Genomic DNA, 20181 nt, shown 5'->3' with positions numbered 1-20181 from the left:
AGGGATGACACATTATAGATATGATGAAAGTTGCTTCATAGACCTGGATGTGGCACATCGAGAGTCGATTTGATGAGAGAATCTCTCCACTTTGAGGAGATGGATTTTACACACATATGGATGATGATGTTGCGATAGATGCAACTGATTTGCAACACATTGGCACCAACATCATGGACAACATGTTGCAGATAAGATGGGGACTACTTCAAGGACCTGGGCATGGCTTATTTACACTTTGATGGAGATGGAGATGGATTCTTGATCGAGTTGATGTTGTGACAGGATGCTGAGAAAAACCACTGATGATAGCATGAGGATGTGCATTCTCATGGTTTGAGTGCGACAGTTGGATTAGCTACCCAACTAGTTCGAGTCATGGGGGCTATAACAATGTACAGAGATATGTTAGCATTGTGTTGGAGTATCATGGCAAAAGTTCACATGATGACGATACATGATAGAATTGATACGATATATGTTGCAGTGAGCATGTAGCTTGAGTTGGAGGGACTAGCCTTCCACGGTGGGGCAACATGTGGGGTTGCGACAGATGTGGTTGATGATCATGGATTGAGGAGACTTTCCGATTCATGGAGACATAAGCCTTTATGGTTTATGCAATGGTAGAGCAGAGGCAGGCAGCATGGGCATTTTGATGTTGGAGCTAACGACACTTTGCGATGTCGTAAAACGGTGTTGTCAAGGATGACAACCATTTAAAGTGGGGGAGTATGTCAAGCCCACAAGTCGGGTGTGCCGGGCGGGCGCGTTTAACCGACGGGTTGGCGGAGTGTCGACACGGGCGCATGATGGTGAGGCAAGCTGGGTGTGTTTAACCGACGAGTCAAGGGTGCGCCCGTACGGTGCGACGAGCCAACCGAACGATGGAAACGACTACGCAAAGCCGATTATGAAAATGGCTAAGTGTTGAGTTGGGTGGAAAGTTTATATGCGAGGGCGGTCCCACACGGGGGCGCCCATACCATGGGCCGACGCGACGGAGGGGTGAGTTGGACGAAATGGTGGGTCGGCTTGGTGGGCTGATGCCCCAACCGATGGGCTAATTGCCATATAAGTAGAGTGGCGAGATGGTGGAGAAAGGCATCAAGTGAAGTTTTCATGTGTTCATATGAGCTAGGAGGGCGAGGTATCTTGGAGGTCTGAAACTTGGCGAAGTGCAGGTGGACTCTTGGGCTGAAGCACGAAGCCGCAACAAACATAGGAAAATGGAACCGCAGGTCATGCAAAGGCGTTCGAGCGAGGGCGTCGGCTTGAACGATTCAACGGGCGAGGGCATCAGCCTGAACGACTAAACGGGTGAGGGTGTGCAAGGGTGCTTGCCTGAATGACAGAACGGGCGAGGGCGTCCCCCTGAACGAGTGAATGGGCGAGGGCATGCGAGGGCATCCGCTTGAACGAGTTGAAGCAGTTCGTCTAAACGGGCGAGGGCGTCTAACTGAATGAGCTGAGGGCGTTCCACTGAACTAACCGAGGGCGAACGAGGGCGCTCGGTGAAACGATGAGCAACATGTTGAATGAAGAAACAGTATGACGATGAACGAGTTGTGACGGATGGTAGAGCCAGTGGGCACTTCGAATGGTGGTTCGGGTAGACCAAACGATGCAAGCCGGGTTGCACGGTTGTGAAAGAAATTGTACCAAGGAAACTCGGGGTTTCCTCCAAACACTGTAAAATTGTATATTTTATAAGATATTGTTATTATCATCAGGTAGATTCATATTTCAAGAAATTACCTCTCCCATTAAAATATCCGCTGTGAATATGTGTAAATGATAATAACGATGAAGACGATTAATTAAATATTGTGAATGTATACTTAAAAAAAATTGAAAAATAAACTAAGTATAAAAAATAGATGCAATCCACGCTTACAAGTATTGTTAAAAAAAAACATGGGGGGGTGGTACGGCACCCATCATAGGTGAGGCCTAGTTTCCGTGGGTGACTTCACCAAACATAAATTTCAATGTTCACCTTTCATACTGCTTTATTTTAAAACCAACAGCGCTGTATTCATCTATATCTCATCTACTCTGCATTGTTGACGCACTGTGAAATCAAAACCAGATTTGTTCACTCTCGCGGGAAGACAAATTTTGCTGTCCAAAACGCGGGGGCGGTCGCTCTCATGCCCGGTCGTTTATACCCATCGCCAGAAAATGGAGAGCGAGGAGGCCAAAGAAAAGAACACTAAGGCGACCATTTCAGAAAACGGGCTAGTACCATCAACGACATTGGGTCCGACATGCTAATTAAAATCTTTGGATATTTGGATCCCCTGGATGTTGTCCGCACCTCTGCAGTCACTAAATCGTGGTATTTCATCCATTCATTGCTTTTTTAAAGATGTTCTCATCGCATTAAAATTCTTAGAATTGATTTGATTCTTATACCCTTGCACACCTCCAAGTTTCCAAACACTCAAAACTCAACAATTTTGACAACTCACAGTGGGTGTTCTTGGAACATGGATAAAACTGTCTTTTCTGATATAAATTGGATTCTTAGAACTCGTTATGTCAAGTATGGGCGAAATCAACAAGAAGGTGATATAATTCAGAATAGAACTGTCTTTTCTGGCCTAAATTGGATTCTTACAATTCATTATGTCAAGTACGGGCGAAATCAACAAGAAGGAAATGCAATTCAGAGTCATTCTCCATTTTTGTGACGTTTTGCATTTCATGCACAAGTTTTTGTTTTTTAAATCAGCTACTTAATCTTTTAACTCATCAAAAAAATAGTGCAATCGGTCCAGACTGTGGCTTCCTTCTGAAAAATGTGTCACCCTTCAAAATGCTACAGCATTTTGAGGAGTTATTTCCATCTCCAAGCAAGATACGGGCAGGGCAAAAATTTTCGGTCCAGGCAGCATGAAACAGTAGACCAACGGTTTAGAAGAATAGATGACTTTTTACAGCAGATTGTGAGAAGTGCATCATGGCTGCCTCACTGCTGCATTTGGAATCTTGTTTTGTCCATAGGAATGATGCTAAATGCTCTTTATCCTTGCAATAGTAGCTATGTGATATTTGAAAGGGACTGATGCCTGTAGATCCTTGTGAGCATATCATGAATGGCTGCAATATCTGAACACCTTTTGATTAGGATCTGTGCAAGCACAGGGCCACCATTAATCGAGCAACTCCATAGTCTGAGCTGTTTATTCTTTATTTCAGGTCATAGGGTTTTAATTTAAATAATTAGGACCTAAGAAATTTATCACAAAATTTCCCTAAATCTACACAATTTCACAAGAGGAAACACCGACAATAGAATAAAAATGTACAAACCCCAGGAATGAAAATTGCAACTCCAATACGATTTTTATTGCAGGAATTTATAAGAGGATTTTTACATAGTATATTGAGATGGAACCTGTCAATGAGCTCCAGAGAAATTGGTTGCCAAAACAACTGTTGAAAACACACGTCCCTTCCACTGGAAAATTGGCCAGGCAATGCGGCCCAGGAATGATTTCATTGAAGTCTCAGAAGAGCAACTTGGCCTCTGATTCAGCCTTCCTTATTCCAGCGATTTTGTTTTCCAATTGGCTTAGAAATTCTGCCTTAATGCATCAGGTAAATCAGCTCTGAAGATGGAATATTTGTGCCCTCGAAAATAGAGGAACTTGACCCCTGGCAAATTGTGAATTTGGCCCAGCAGCTGTCAACTTCGTTTTTCCTTTTTAAACCCAGAAATGGCCAATCCACATTGGGTAATTTCGGTCCTCTCCACTTCCGATTTCTGGTGCTTATATCTGTTGCAGAATGGAGCAACTTGGCCCAGCATAAAGGTGGTAATTGACCCTGTGTATACCCACAAGCTCAACCTTACAAACCCTAGACTCGGCCTTAGAGATTAACATGAAATTTTGGCCACCATGATTCAGTTCAATCCATTCTGCTCAACAAGATGATCTTGGCCCAACAAATGCACGATCTTGGCTTTTGTTACACACGAACTCAATTCCCGCAATATAACAAACTCGTCCTTCGAAAGCAATGAGCTTGGCCTGCACAAATGATGGCAGAATCAATGTTCGATTTGATCTTCTCGGCCATGAAAACAACCTGCAATACAATAGTTGGCTAGGGTTTGTCTTTCAACATTGAAAGCGACAATTTTCAACTAGGGTATGTCTCTCAATACCAAAATTGGTAAATATTAGGGTTTCCCCTTTACTTGGCCGCTCCAAGAGCTCCTTATCAATTTCCTGAATAATTATTTTCATATTCTCTTTCAATCTCCTTCTCCCCTTTAATAATAATTTCCTCCTTTGAAAACCATGGGTAATACCATGGGTCACTTAATTCCTCGAAAGTGACTTTTTGCCCCTTTTATTTAATTATTATCTATCTTATTATGGCGACCCCTTTATTTTTCCCTTCAATAGCCAATGGGATTTAGATAGGCTAAGACTCAACCGCCATTTACTTCTAAGGGTTAGAAAGGGACATTACAATTCTCCTTTCACAAATTTTGCTTGTTCTCAACCAAATTCCATCCAATACCAGAATCCCAAATTAGCCGATTGAAAGCTTTGGCAACAAATTGCTGCATCATGTCAAGGTGCACAATTCAATAGTGTTGCTATTTGTCATCATGCCATGAAGCTACCCCTATAACCTAGCTCCCATAAAAACTTTTGGCTAGGTTGAAGAGCAAAACTCTTGATGATGGCCCATTTGCTTCACTATTTTGTTATATTTTTGCTAGATCTCCTCTTAACTGTGGATGCCCTTTTTTTGGGTCTCGCACCTCCATCCTGAGTACTCTTGATTTACTATTACTGGCCTCTCAACACAGTTAAGCTTTGTTTGAGTCACAACACTTGGCCTTGATTGCGAATTCCTCCCTTCATCTGAATTGGACTGGGGCCTAATATGTTGAGTATCTTGTGATGTTTCCATGTGCTTCTGCCCACTTTTGCCTGCCATTTGTTTGAGTGTTGCAATCTTTGGAGGATCTTGAGTCATGCCTCTCAAGACTACCCTACAACCTCCTTTCATATTGAATCCCATCTCCATGGTCTGGTAGTTTTTCCAATGCTTCCCTATGGTGATAATCCATTGGACACCCAATATTATGTCATAATTTAACAACTTCACCACATAAAAATCGTCAACCATAGTGTAGTTGCCCATCTTTAACTTTGCTTTTGGGATTGTCTAATTGCATGCCATGATGAAATTGTTGGTCATCTCCACATTAAAGCCTCCAAAGTCCTTTGTTGGGATGCCTCTTTTAGCTATTAATGTTGAGTCAATAAAATTGTGGGTTTGCCCACCATTGATTAGGACAGTGACGTGATGCTTCTATATGGAACCTTTGACTCTGAAGGTGTTGTAGCTAGGGACTCTTGAAAGTGTGGCTATGGTGCCACCTACTGCTTTTTCCCTTGGCTGCTCCTCCTCTAAACTAGAATGCTTGTCATTTTGCATTGGTCCTATTTGTTCTTCTCCCTCACTTTCGGAGAACACCTCAATATAGTGCACTTTGCCCTATCCCTTGCATCTGTGCCTTGGCTCCCAAGGCTCCTTGTAGCTATAACAAAGTTTCTTTCTTCATAATTCATCTTGAGCTCTAGGGTCCAACCTACTTCTTCCGATCTCCTACTCTCGGGGAAAGAACTTATCTGTAACTTGCTGAAGAGGTGGTGGTTTAGTAGATGCTTTATTTTTAGGTGCCGCATCCTCCATTTCCCTCGTCTTGGAAATGGTCTCTTGTAGTATGCTAGACTTAAAATTCTTGACCTAGCCTCACAATGGTTCAACTAACCCCTCTGTGAACAACATCACCGACTGTTCTTGAGACATATCTATAACCATCACAACTGATCTTTGGAATTTTGAGATAACACTGTTCGGAGTCCCTGTTTGTGTGAGCTATGCAAGGTCCCTAAAATGCAGCTTTGGGCCCCTCTTATCATACCTATGCATTAATCTCTTTGTAACTCTAGATAAGAGTTGATGATGTAATGCCCAAGTGTGGTTAAACCATGGTACCACCACTCGTGTACTTCACCCTCGAGATGTAGGGTGGCATACTGGATTGCCTCCAATTCCTTCATTGGGTTGAGCTGAAAGTATGTGTCTAGCTTCTACACCCCAGCTGGAGTTGAACCTCTTGAAGTGCCAAGTTGTAGCTGAACCTCCAGAAGTGCCATTGAAAGTGGGTAGATTTATTTTCTCGGCCTTCTTTGGGATATCATTGTTCATCCACCATTTGTTAGAGTCCCTTGATTTGTTTCTGTGCTTGATGGAACATTAGTCTTAGCGCTTGAAATTTTGCTCTCATTGCTTGGTACTTGTTGCTGCATAAACTAGCAAGCCTAGTAAATAGGCTAAAGCTAGAAGGCACACAAACAATTTGGGACAACGACCCATTGTCACTGTTACCCACCAACAGTGGGTGACTCGTATAGGAGAATTTTTTCTCCTTGATTTGTCTTAAGCCGGTAGTCAGCAGCGCCTTGTAGCCACCATATAGGTCGATGTGCCACCATTCTCTGCCACTTGAGCCAGTCATTGTGTACCCTCAACTGTCTGTTATTATCGTATGTTTGAAGGTGGGCCTTCCAACCCCGAAGATATGGCTTTTCATTATGTAATTGAGTGTTTATGCTTGCTTTTCTTAGACACATTTGGACATGGATTAGTGGGGGGATTCGACGGAAAGAATGGGCTTGGATTAAACTCGTGTTCGCTTGTCCAAACTTTGCGGTTAATCATTTATCCTTGTCTCGTGGGATCTCTTCTATTGGCTACTGGCTTTAGGAGTGGCACTACATGGGAAACCCTAATTTTGGTTGCGTGGTCCTGCTTCCCAACACCATATATCTCACTCCCCTCTGCTCATTATAATCCCTTTTCACTCTTTTACCATCCGGGTCCACAAGGTGTTAGCCTCCCCCTCCCCTTGTCCACACTTTAGGTTCGGCCTGGAACAATGCCCCGAAGATTGATGCAACGAAAAAGAAAGTTAAAAGCTTAATTTGGCTACTTACAACAGGAAATGTACCACAAAATGTAAATGATGACCGATACATAAGAATTTAGTGCATGGGAAAAAGCCAAACATGAGCTCTACCCCTTTATCATTATGGCCATCACCCTGGTTCCCAGGGCCCCTAGAAATGTGTTAATTTTAGGTATGTTCTATGCTTAGAGCAATTTATTTTAATTTTCATAGTTAGCTCAATATCTTTTCTAGATTAGTAATCACATCAACATTAAAGTAAACTGCAGAGAGAACATAAACATAAATCGTTGAAGACAAGCCAAGACAAGAGGCCACAAGATGTGGTGCTAGCCAGGGACAAACCCCAATGTGGGGAAACCCTTGATCAATTCTTCTTATATGTTTTTCAATAGTTCAACAGAGAGAGAGAGAGAGATAGTACATTTACAACAAAAGTCAACACTTTGACTTATCTAGATAAGAGCATAGATCATCTCTAAGAAGATGATACATGAGATCAGTTGAAGACATGTTACTTCAACTGATTCTCCAAGGTGACTCCTTCACCTATCATTGTGCTGCATCTCGTCATCATGCTGCACCTCATCGTGCTGCACCATGCTGCACCCTATGCTGCACTGCTGTCCCATGTGCCATTGTTGAACCATGTTGTCATACAACATGTCTCATGTGCTTGCCACAACTATCCATGTTGTCCATGCTTGCCATGCTGCACCATGCTTGCCATGTTATCCATGCTTGCCATGTTGCACCATGTTGTCCATGCTTGCTGTCCCATTGTGCCACTGCTGCATAATGTCATTGCTGTCCCATTGTGCCACTACTGCACAATGTCATTGCTGTCCCATTGTGCCACTGCCTCATCATTGTGCTATCCAATTGAACATTGTGGCGCAATATCATTGCTACTAGTACTGCTATCCCATCACGGCTTGTTATCCCAGCAACCTAACATTGCTGCTGTCCCAACATACTTATGCTGCTCTAAATATGTATGTACCATTGTCTAGCTGTCCTAGTTTTACTGCTGTAACAACGATACCTAATGGTCATGCCCAAAACATTGCTTTTCTAGGCATATGGAAACCCTTAACACTTCCTTCAGCTCACAGTTCTAGGGTCCTTGACTGCAGCAATCTTGGACTGGTTAGGGTACTTCCAACAACCCTTCAATCTACCCAGAACTGCCCTCCTTTACTGCAGCTACCCTTCTAAGAGAGGAGGAGACCCTATACTGCGTTTTCTGGGCAGTCTATTCCTTATCAACAACTTTGGCCTTCCTCTGTTTGCTGCGGCTTGCTATATCAAGTCTCCTCTTGACTGCGGCAACCCAACACTCTTCCAAATGACAGTCCTTATTGCTGCGGCATAAGGCTTGCGGTTAGGGCACACCTAGACAGTGACTAGGGCACAAACTGAACAACAGATTTAGCCTCATACATTAGCTTTTGGGGCCTGTCTTCCACGTATATTTAGGCCTCATCCTTGGCTGAGGCTAGGGCACGTTGAGGCCTCCTTTATACATCATTCATTTGCGTCTATAGTGCTGCATTAGTCTTTCTATTCTCTGCAGCTAGGGCACAACATGACCCTCCTTTCTCTGCGGTTAGATGTCTTTTCCTAGAACAACATTTAGGGATTTTAAGGACAGCTGCTTAGGGTCTCTTCTAGACTTGTGTTTAGGGCAGTTAGAACTTCTCCTTGCTGTGCTATAGAAGTCTCCTCCATGACTGCGTTAAGGCTTCTTCATTGGCTGCGTTAGGGCTTCTTCATTAGGGCAGCATTGAGCCTAGGGCACTCCCTCTAGATCTCTCCTTCATCAAAACCCAAAACAGAATGAAGAGAGAGATCACAAGAGTGTGAGTGTGTGTAAATGACTTGAAGGCCACCTCTATTTATACTAAAATGTTGAGCACAAGTGGGGGTAGTTTGATCGCTGGCCGACCTTGTCGAATTGTTTTATAACACAACTAAATTCATAACTCCATGAATACTTATCGGAATCGGATGATCTTTAGATCAATCCTACACCTCTCAATGAGAGGAAGCCAAGAAAAATGTCAATTGCCATAAATAAGATGACCCACATGGAGTTTGGCCCTAGTTGCCAATTTTAACGAAATGCCACCTGCATCATTTAGGAACACATGATTGTCCCAACCCCTAGTGGGCGATGAATTGCCCAACCTTAAAGGGGTAATCACTACTTTATCATACACATCATGCTCTCATCCCCTGAAACCCTGACCAATTAAATGGAAAAAACATCAATAAAAGGCAAAAGTCATATGAAGAAGGGTGGAAAAACAAAGGCTAAGGTAACTCATGTACCACGATTGCTCCCTCCTACATCCATACACCTAATGTGTGGGCTTCCCTCATTATAGCTACCCTTGTAACATGGCATGTGGCTTGTAGCCTTCCCTGTTGCTCCACTTCGTTGCATCATCATTTCAAATGACACCTCCCATTTGATGGATGCACCATGAACCTGTTACTCCCTTAGAGGTTGAAACTACCTAAGAGGGTCCTTTATTAACTTCTCTTGTTGAGCTTGGTGACACTTGTACACTCTAAAGCCCGTTTGGAAGGGCATGCCACTATGAAGTTTCCTCTTTTACCCTTGGTTAGCAAGCTTATTTACTCAGTTGCACTAATGGATTGTTATACTAGAAGGTGAGGAGACACATTGGATCTTATACAAGATTGCAAGTGGGTCTCCATCTTGGACTTGGTCTCCCTATACGGTTTCCAAGCCCTCCAGAGGGTCATAATGGCATTTGTAGGGTGAACGTTGAGAGCAATGGGCCTCCACCACAATAGAGCATTAATTGCCACACCATGGGCTTCTTCAGCACCACACATTGGTTGTTCGTACCCCAGTCATACATAAATGATAATAGACTTGGACCATATTGCTTAGCTGTCCACACATTTGCACCTGACACTTGGCAACTGATCCAGGGCTTAGATGGCGTTTGGTCTCATTCGGAGAGACACCAAAGGGCCCATGTCATGATTCTAGCCCTTATTGATGGAGCATCGACATGTTTGATCCAGTTAGGGGCCCATGAGACCATTTCTTGTGCCCAAGGGGCACCCTGGAGCACCACTTCATGTTTTGCTTGGAGATCAAGGGGCCACCCCCTTGACCATTGCTTATAGAGCCCCATCACTCATCATGATGCTTGAGGAGTCTATTAGGCCTTCCATGGCCCTCTTGTGACATTATTGTACCATTTTCGACCTAATTGGATGGCTTAGTTAACACATTTGAGCTATTTGGTGGGCTTGTCACCAAAATGATAGTTATTTTCACATTAAAATATTTTTTAGGGGCTTTATTAGGCTATCTAGACCATTCAAACTTGCGAAAGGCTCATATAAATTGAAGGAGAACCTCATTTTGTAACTCATCACACTTGGGATTTTCGACTACCTCATTAGAGGATTTTCAGCTTGCAATTTTGTGGAGAGATTTTGTTAAAATTGGCAACTAGGGCCAAACTCCATATGGGTCACCTTATTTATGACAACTGATATTTTTCTTGGATTCCTCTCTCCGAGAGGTGTAGGATTGATCTAAAGATCATCCAATTCCGACATGTAAAAATGAAGATATGAATTTATTTGTATTATTGACAAATTGTCAAGGTCGGCCAACAATCAAAACATGCATTTTTACCCCCAGTTCATCCTCAACGTTGCATATAAAAGGAGGAGACCTCAAGTCATTATTCCATCATCTCATCTTCACTCATCTCTCTCTCCTCACTTGATTGGGTACGCAAATTTGGCAGCTTTCTCTCACATGTGCAAAGGAAGGAGGACTTTCCTGTTTGACTGCATTGACCAAGTTTGACCAAGTTGTAGGGAGACTGTTTTGGGTTGCATTGACCAGTGTTGACCTTCCTTTGACTGCGCTTTGGGTGTGGTTGCTTCTCCTTGGTAGGCCGCAGATTTGGGCACAAAAACCAAGGTGATCTGACCTTTGGTTTGACCAAGGTTGATTGCCCTAGTTGCTGGCTACAGTTTGACTTTCGTTGACCAGCATTTGACTGGTCTTTTCAGGGCTGTTTTGGACCATTTGGGTTTGCTGTTGGAGGTCGAAGTTGACTAGGTTTGACTGAGTTGTTTGAAGGAAGAATTCTGCCCTGTTTGAAACTTTGACCAATGTTGACTTTTCTGGTTAGGGCTTTACAACTGCTGTCATAAATTATCAGATTTGTAAATTTGTACCTTTCTGCTGAACTATTGAAGAATATAAGGAGAATTGATCAAGGGTTTCCCCACATTGGGGTTTGTTCTTGGCTGGTGCCACATCTTGTGTCCTCTTGTCTTGGCTTGTCTTATACTGTTTATATTTATGTTCTATCTGCATTTTACTGTCATGTTGATGTGATTGCTAAACTGGATATTGATATTGGGCTATTAAAAGAAATTGAAGTAAATTGCTCTTAAGCATAGAACATACCAAAAATTAACATGGTATCAGAGCTTAGGTGAAGACAAAGCCCAAGCAAGAGTGAAAGAGCAATCACTGAAGACAGTTGGACAAGGACAAGAGGCTCAATGGGTTCCTCATCCCACTTCTCGGCTGAAGACAAGCTCCATGAAAACTCTGAATATCATGGATGGAAAATGTCTCTTGATCTGACATTGGAAGAACAAGAAGTGTTGGATTATGTGAGGGGTAAAATCCCTGAGCCTCCTTCAAATGCACCGGTTGCTACAAAGAACAAGTACAACAATGCTGAAGTCAAAGCGAATAAGATTATTAAAGATTCCATTGACAGGTGACTGGTGGCCTACATCTTAGATTTGAATACCTCCAAGGAGATCTATGGCAGGTTGGTTAGCATGTTCAAGGTTAGTGATGCGAATCAAATTTTATTCCTCAAATAAATTGAAGGATATTAAGAACGACAAGGACGAGGATGTTGAATCCTACTTCTTAAGGATCATTGAGATCAAGAATGATCTTCTGTCGATTGGAGAGGTCATTCCTAACTGGAAACTTACTATCACTACCCTTGGAGGACTCCCACTCGAGTGGTATATATTTAGAACCACTATTCTCAATAATGATCGAATTCCAGGGTTTGAAGAATTGATGTCGAGATGCATTCAAGAAGAAACAAGAATGGTGGAGCAAGAAATGCCTTCTAATAGAGGCAACCCCACTGCTTTCTCCGCTCATTCCAAAAGGAGAAATAATGCAGGGTCTAAAGGTCATTTCAATGGAAAGCCTGGATCAAAGGGTGGAAGGAAGGGCAGGTGCTTTGTTTGCAATAAGTTTGGCCACTATGCAAGGGAGTGTCCAAATAGAAGGGACACATCACATGATGATGATCACAATCATTCTAGGGGCAACTTCAACAACAACAATCAAAGGAATGACAGGTTCAAGGAAATGGTCAACCCTCCAAGAAAGCAAGGAACTCTAGGTATGAAGAGAGTACTATCTTATATTGGCCCTTTCCACTACCTCTCCTCCGGACACTTTGGGGAATTGGCTAATTGATAGTGGGCCTCAAGGCACTTCACCAAGTACAAGGGAGCTCTCTCTAATCTGATAGAGAAGGAGACAAACTTGGAGATTATTCTTGGAGACGATACCACCTATCCTGTGAAGGGAGTAGGGAATGTTACCCTTCAATTGAATTAGGGTAACACGATTCATTTACAAGAAGTTCTATATGTACCTGATCTCAAAAAGAACTTGGTGTCCATTTCGGAAATGGAAGACAAAGGATAGGAGATGGCATTCATCGATGGAAAAGTATGTGTTTGGAAAAGGAATTTTAAAGATGCTTTTACTCTTGGGTTCCAGGTTGACACTTTGTATCAAGTTGGAGGGAGTCCATTGGGAGCCATGTCTTGCGACACATCTCTACAATCTGAACTATGGCACTGGAGGTTTGCCCATCTTCATTATAAGGATCTACCTGTTGTGAGACAAATGGTGATGGGTACGCCTGAGTTCAAAGTAGAGCATGAAGATGTATGTCCGGGATGCGCCGAAGGAAAACTTACAAGGGGACCATTCCCCTCAAGTAATAGCAAGACCACATATATATTGCAGTTCATCCACTCCGACATATTTGGTATGATGCTCGTAAACTCTTTGGGAGGATACTTATATTATCTCACCTTTTCGGATGACTATTCTCGCAAGACTTGGATCTACTTCCTAAAAAAGAAGGATGAAGTGTTCACCTAGTTTTGTCATTTCAAAGCCATGATCGAAAACCAATCTGAGAAGAGAATCAAGATATTGAGGATTGATAATGGGATTGAGTACGAATCAAATGAATTCCATGACTATTGCAGAGAAGCTGGCATTAAGAGGGAGACCACAACACCATACACTCCCGAGCAGAATGGTGTGGCTGAAAGGAAGAATCGTACTATTGTGGAAGCTGTTCATGCCATGCTTCATGATCAAGGGCTTTCGAAGTTTCTATGGGTTGAAGCTGCGAATACCGCCATGTATGTTCAAAACCGATGCCCTCATCAAGGATTGGACTCCAAGACTCCCGAAGAAATGTTCGCTGGTAAGAAACCCGATGTCTCTCACTTTAGAATTTCTGGAAGTCCCGTATATTTTCATGTGCCAAAAGAGAAAAGAAGCAAATTGAGTGCATCTGGGAAGAAAGGAATCTTTGTGGGCTATAGCGAAAATTCTAAGGGCTATAGAATTTATGTGGCTGGTCAAAGGGAAGTTGAGATTAGTCACGATGTCTCCTTTGACGAAGATATGGCTCTCAACAAGTTCAACAACCTTCCTATCCCAAGGAAGGACAAAGAAGCTGACACCGGAAGACAAGGTGAAAAAGAGGACGAGACGATGCTGGATGTTGATGAACCTATGGATCTTATTGATCCTCCTCCCCAAGATCCCTCCTCCTCCAAGTCGAGACCCTCATGGCTTAGGGCTAAGTCACCAGGTTCGAGTTCGAGTTCGAGTTCGGCGACCATGAAATTCGAATAAAGTTCGGCAATTAAAATTTTGTCAATAAAATTCGACATATAGAAATTCGAAAAAAAAATGTATATTAAAGATAGATATGCATATGAGAAATGGTATGGCAGCAAGTCCTGTGAGCAACCATTCATAACTGTATTTTAAAGATAGATTGGCATAAAAAAATATACAAAAACAGTTTTAAAGAATTTTCATTGTCCAATATGGGTGATACATCATACAACTGGATTCAATCAATAACTCAAACATATAAAACGAAGTTTAGGCTAAGGTTAAAGATAACAGTGAGCACAAGTCTGTAGGCAGCATAAGCAGGCCATACGGCATACTTCCGATAGTCTGTACAGGATGTACAGTAGATCAGCAAGCTGGAGGGTTGTTCTGGAAGTTTCTGAGGGCCATATAGACCATACAGGTGCCCAATAGATTTTTAGAACATTGATGTAGCTTGAATTTTTCCTCAGAAGGCCATTTTCCCAGTAGGGGACCCCTTGTATGCTAAGATATTTAATTAATGAACAGCAGATATGAAGGGCAGAAATTTCTTTGTGTGCATGCATAAGATTGGCTCAATTTGTTTCTGTTGTTCTATATTTTATAAACAAGGTTTCCAAACTCAAATTAAAAAAAAAAGCTAAGAGTTAACACACAACAATGAGCAATTTCCATATGACACATGACACATGAATACAATTATACATCCACTAACACATACAAATATATATTCTTTTGGCAGTTCAATGAAAAACTCTGCATTATAATTTATAAGATACAAAGACAGTTTAAACTTTAAACTTTAAAGTAGCTTGGCAGTTTTAGAAAATTGTTCATGCAAAAACTAAACTAGAAATCTAAAACAGGAACACAAGTTATATTCTTGATGTTCCTGTTGTCCACTTGTTATATCAAAAAATTCTATGTCATCAAGAGCAGTATGAGATGTGAATCCGCTAGATGCTTCAGCACCATATTCATCAGTGAATTCCCTGTCAGTGTTTATGTCACTATCAATGTACAAATCAGCATCATCCATTGTTGCATTTGGAACAGGATCGATCCATGGAGTAGAAGAATTGGATGACTCTTTAGCCACATTCTTCAATGCCAACTGCAAGTTACTACGAACATAAACAAGATCTTCTAATTTTCCAGATGACAGTCTATTTCTTTTTTTGGAATGAATGTGGTCAAAGGAACTCCAATTCCTTTCACATGCTGATGCACTTGTTCCCTGGCTTAAGATACGAATTGCAAAAGTTTGCAATTCTGGTGCCCCTGAACCATAAAATTCCCACCATAGTGCTGGATCACTTCTGCTCCTATCATACTTTGCTGATTTTGTTCCAAATAATCCTTCTTCTAACCTGTATGCTCTCAACTGACTTCTGATCAAACCTGCAATCTCTGGATCTGGATTTAGCTTCTCAATAGATTGGATAAGTCCATTCATGATTTCTTTGTCCCTATGTCTTGGTAACCCAAACAATCTAGGGTCCAAATAGCATGCTGCTGCGTGTAATGGACTATGCATCATCTTCCATCTATGATCAATTAAATCCCATATCTCCTTGTAATCAGCTTTCACATTATCAAAAGCAGTTGCAATGGCCTCTTTGCAACGATCAAGGCTTTCATAAACAAAACCCATACAAGGTTTGTCACCATCAACCATGCGGAGCACATTAACAATTGGGCCACAAATTTTTAAAACCTTGTTTGCATTTTCCCAAAAGCCATTATTGAGCACTATTTGTTCAACATTTTTCCCCTTAGTTTCTTTTGAGAGGGTAGATCTCTCCCACTCAGTGTTGCAAAAAACAGCTCTTAGGCTCGCTTTTTCCTCAACAACTCTTTTCAGAGTAATATAAAAAGTGGCAAACCTTGTATCACAAGGCCTCAACAACTCTTTTGATGCATTCTTCCTGTATATGCTCAAAGTGAGACGATGGTTGATGATGAAGTTTGAAATTGATTTGGCTCTTCGGATTGTTTCATTGACCCAAGGAAATTTGGCTAAGTCATGCAACATTAAATCCAAGCAATGAGCTGCACAAGGGGTCCAATAAATATGCTCATATTTTTCCATAATCAGCTTCCCTGCACCAACACAATTTGATGCATTATCTGTAACAACATGGACAACATTTTCCACCCCAACCTCTTGAATCGCTTCATCCAAAATTCCAAAAATAAATTCTGATGTCTTCACTTGATCCATTGCATTCACTGCCTTCAAGAAAAGTACCCCTTGAGGACAATAAACAAGCACATTGATCAATGGGCGATGACACAAATCTGACCAACCATCACTCAAAATTGTGCATCCTGTAAGCTTCCAGGACTCTTTAGTATCAGCCAACTTTTCTGTCACTCTGTCTTTCGCTCTCTTTAGCAAAGTTGTCCTCAAAGCTTCAGATCCAGGAGGAACATAGCCCTTCCCAAAATCAATGGCCTTTTAAATTACATTTTTAAAATATGGACTCCTCGCCACATTAAAGGGAATTGCACATGCATAAAAATACTCAGCAACAGCATCATCAACTACCTGTTTCTCAACAGGTTTCCAGAATTGATTTAATGTTTTCGGCCCACCTGTTTTTGCTTGAGGAGCTGTAGAACTTGATCCACCAATGTTTGAAATTGAATTAATGGTGTTGGAGGAAGACATGGCAATCTCCCTCTCAATTCGCTGCCTCTTATTCACCCTTTTCTGCTTTTGCATCTGTGAACTGGAATGGTCTTTCTCCACTTTGGCTTTTTGTTCATTAGTGATCTTAGTGCAGGCTTCAACACCACCTCCACTTCCATTGCTAATACCGAGAAGGTGATCCACTGCTCTAGTCAAAGTGCCAGTGAATTTATGTCCACATAGCTGACATGAAAGATTAAAACCATCTTTTTGGATAAAATTCCAAGCTATAGCAGTTGATTTTGGGGTGCCATTGGAATTTAGAAGTCTGAAATGTCTGGCACTGCAATGTCTGAAATGCCTGCAATTTTTTTTGAAATTACATTTTCGTTAGTTAGAATTTAGAAAAAGGAAAAGTGATTAAAATTTAAAAACACTATGCAGTTTGCTATGGACGTGAATGTGGCTCACAAAAAGGCTGTTATGAGTCATGACCTGCTTCATGTTCATTCTGAAATGGTGTACAAAATTATCAATCATCAAATTATCAATTAGGGTACATGGGCATCTAATGCATGAGAACTCCTTTATTTGGTTGTAAACTTGTAACTTACAGACTACAGTTGTACTGTTGTGTTTCTTGATGGTTCTGATTCTTCTATTTTTCTTGTAATTCTAAAAATATTTTTATATGTTTTTGTACCCTGCCATTTACCCACCGTGTTCAGATTCTGGCTTTTCAAAAATTTGGCAGATCTGTATTTTGATCTGGTAATATAGAGGAAAGGTTGTCTGGTTTTCAATATGAGTAATAAAGAGTGGAAATGAATCGGCACCTTGAGAGTAAGCATTCAATTTGTGCACACATGTTTGCAGACAGGCAATGGTTGTAAACTTGTAAAGCAAATGTTCATGATCAAACTGTGACAGGCTGACAACAAACATATTGCAAGATTAACAAGTCACTTCTACACAGAAATTATAAAAATGAATGAGATAAATGGCTTCATTGCATATGAATCTATGATTAGGCTGTTACACCCTTAGGATGAACTCAGATTAGAAGTTAGAACTCAGATCATGGATATAAGAAAGGCATTATTATTTATAATTTAATATATTTAAAGATCAGAGCTTACTTGTAGGCTGTAGCCTGTAGCCTACAGTATTTCCGCATGGATGGGGTTTATAGCCAACTATGGATGTCAAAATTAGAGGAACAATTATATACTTGCTTTAGGCTCATCCTCTACATAAGAGTCAAGACCACAGCAAAGATACGACTCAAAGATATAGCCCGAACTCCTACCTGAAGGCTGTAGACTCACGCGGCACGCCTGCAGTTTTGTCGGCCTGCAGTTCTGCACCCTCGGGCCTCCAGCACTTGCCCGGACTCCGCACTAAAGGCTCTGCCCTTTAGACTGTTAGCCCAGACCAGCGCACCAAAGGCTCTGCCCTTACGTATCGGTATAAGAATGTTGTGAGTCGTGACTGCCGACTGGAGACTGGAGTATGGAGTCTGGTGAGTCTGGACCACTAGCGCCAATGAAATGAAACCCAAACAATGGAACAATGAAACCCAAACAAAACAATAAAACCCGCGGGCCGCAACCTAATGCGCGAAAAAAAAAACGAATTTAATGGAACAATAGGCGAATTTAATCGAATGTATGGCGAATTTCAACGAATTTCATGCGATTTTGTTCGAAAAAAAATCGAATTCGACTTGGAATTCGAGTTCGCCATTAAATTCGGCGAACTCGAACGAATATGTTCGTTTGCCATTGAAAATCGCCGAATTTCGAATTTAATGCTTGAAATGCGGCGAATCTGGTGGCTTAGGGAGACTCTCGAAGATGCTGCGAGACATATTGCACCGAGGGCGACTTTCCGTGAGAGCAAGAAGCCAAACAGGTATCAAGGATACTTGACCGCCATGAGCACTATCATTCAAAATGAACCTTTATCATTTGAAGAAGCCGTGAAGCAACAAGTATGGAAGGATGCTATGAATGAAGAGTACGAGTTTATTATGAAGAATGATGTCTGAGATGTGGTCCCTAGACCCCAGGACAAATCGGTTATCACCTCTAAGTGGCTCTACAAAATCAAGCATGGAGCTGATGGAAGTGTAGAAAAGTTCAAGGCTTGCTTTCTTCCCGAGGCTTCTCTCGAAAGGAAGGTGTAGATTATGATGAAATATTTGCACCTGTTGTCCAATACACCACCATCCGCTCGATTATAACCCTTTTTGCCTCGCAAGGATGGAACCTACATCAGATGGATGTCAAGACCACTTTCTTGCATGGTTCGATCAAAGAGGAAGTTTATGTGGAACAACTCAAGAGATTTGAGGTTCATGACCGAGAATCTCATGTATGCAGGTTGAAGAAGGCTCTCTATGGCTTGAAGCAAGCACCCCGAGCTTGGTATGAGAGGATTGATAGCTATCTGATGAAGTTGAGATTCACTAGAAGTGAAGCCGATTCGAACCTTTACTTTAAGGTTGAAGATGATAAACCTCTCATACTGGTACTTTATGTGGACGACCTCTTTCTGACAGGTGCAGAGCCTCTCATTCACAAATGTAAGAGGGAGTTGGCTTCCAAATTTGAGATGAAGGGCCTAGGACTGATGCACTACTTCCTAGGGTTGGACGTCTGGCAAAAGCTAGGAGAAATTTTCCTATCTCAAGGAAAATATGTTGTGAAGATATTTGAAAGATTTGGGATGGTGGACTGCAAACCTGTGACTACCCTGATGGAACTTAACTTCAAGAAGTTATGTGGTAGTGTTGCCAGACTTGTATTGGGAAATGCTTATGAGTATCGTCAACTCATACGAGCACTCCCGTCGGAATATATGTTTTGCAGTTAATACGTTGAGCCAATATATGGTTGAGCCTCATCACATACATTGGATTGGTGCCAAGAATCTTTTGAGATATTTTTGGGGCACAATCACTCATGGACTGAGATACACTGTTGGAGATGTGAGGCTGCATGGTTATTTTGATGCTGATTGGCCTGGCAGTGTGGTGGATCGCAAAAGCACTTTTGGGTGCTGCTTTTATTTGGGTTCTGCTTCAATATCCTGGATGAGCAGGAAGTAGAAGTTGGTTGCCTTGAGCATCACTGAGGCCGAATACATAGCTCCGAGTATGGCCTCTAGTGAAGCTATCTAGTTGAGGAAACTCTTCAGCGAGTTGTTTGGACATGTGCTGGATACCACCGTGATCCTCTGCGACAACCAGAGTGGGATCCAATTATCAGAAAATCTCGTATTTCATGATCGCTCCAAGCACATAGATATCAGGTACCACTTTATCCTGGATATGGTACAATGAGGAGCAATAAGGCTCCATCACATTGTGACTAATGAGTAGGTCACCGACATTCTGACAAAGCCCTTGGGAAAGGTCAAATTCTTGACTTTCCGAGAACGACTAGGAATCGTGGAGAGACCCTCTTATGAGGGTCCTATATGATATGGACATTGAAATCTGGGAGCTCCGAGGGGCTTGGGGTACTTCTTGGAGCGATGAGCAACCATAGG

At 41.9% G+C, this 20181-nt stretch overlaps 1 protein-coding gene across 1 annotated transcript in view; it reads left to right on the top strand.

Moving 5' to 3' along the window:
• The first annotated feature begins 2011 nt into the window (after positions 1-2011).
• Positions 2012-20181, top strand: part of LOC149236052 (F-box/WD-40 repeat-containing protein At3g52030-like) — a 344460-nt gene continuing 326290 nt past the window's right edge. The window contains 2 exon segments of the mRNA XM_089372304.1: positions 2012-2221; positions 2224-2341. Of these exon segments, the coding sequence (XP_089228430.1) occupies positions 2185-2221; positions 2224-2341 (155 nt within the window). The 5' untranslated portion in view covers positions 2012-2184.

Source organism: Pinus tabuliformis, chromosome 8 (assembly GCF_031772625.1).
Source record: "Pinus tabuliformis cultivar Carrire ecotype Pingquan chromosome 8, CPIR1, whole genome shotgun sequence".
NCBI lineage: Eukaryota > Viridiplantae > Streptophyta > Pinopsida > Pinales > Pinaceae > Pinus > Pinus tabuliformis.
This window is presented reverse-complemented; position numbering and strand designations above follow the sequence as displayed.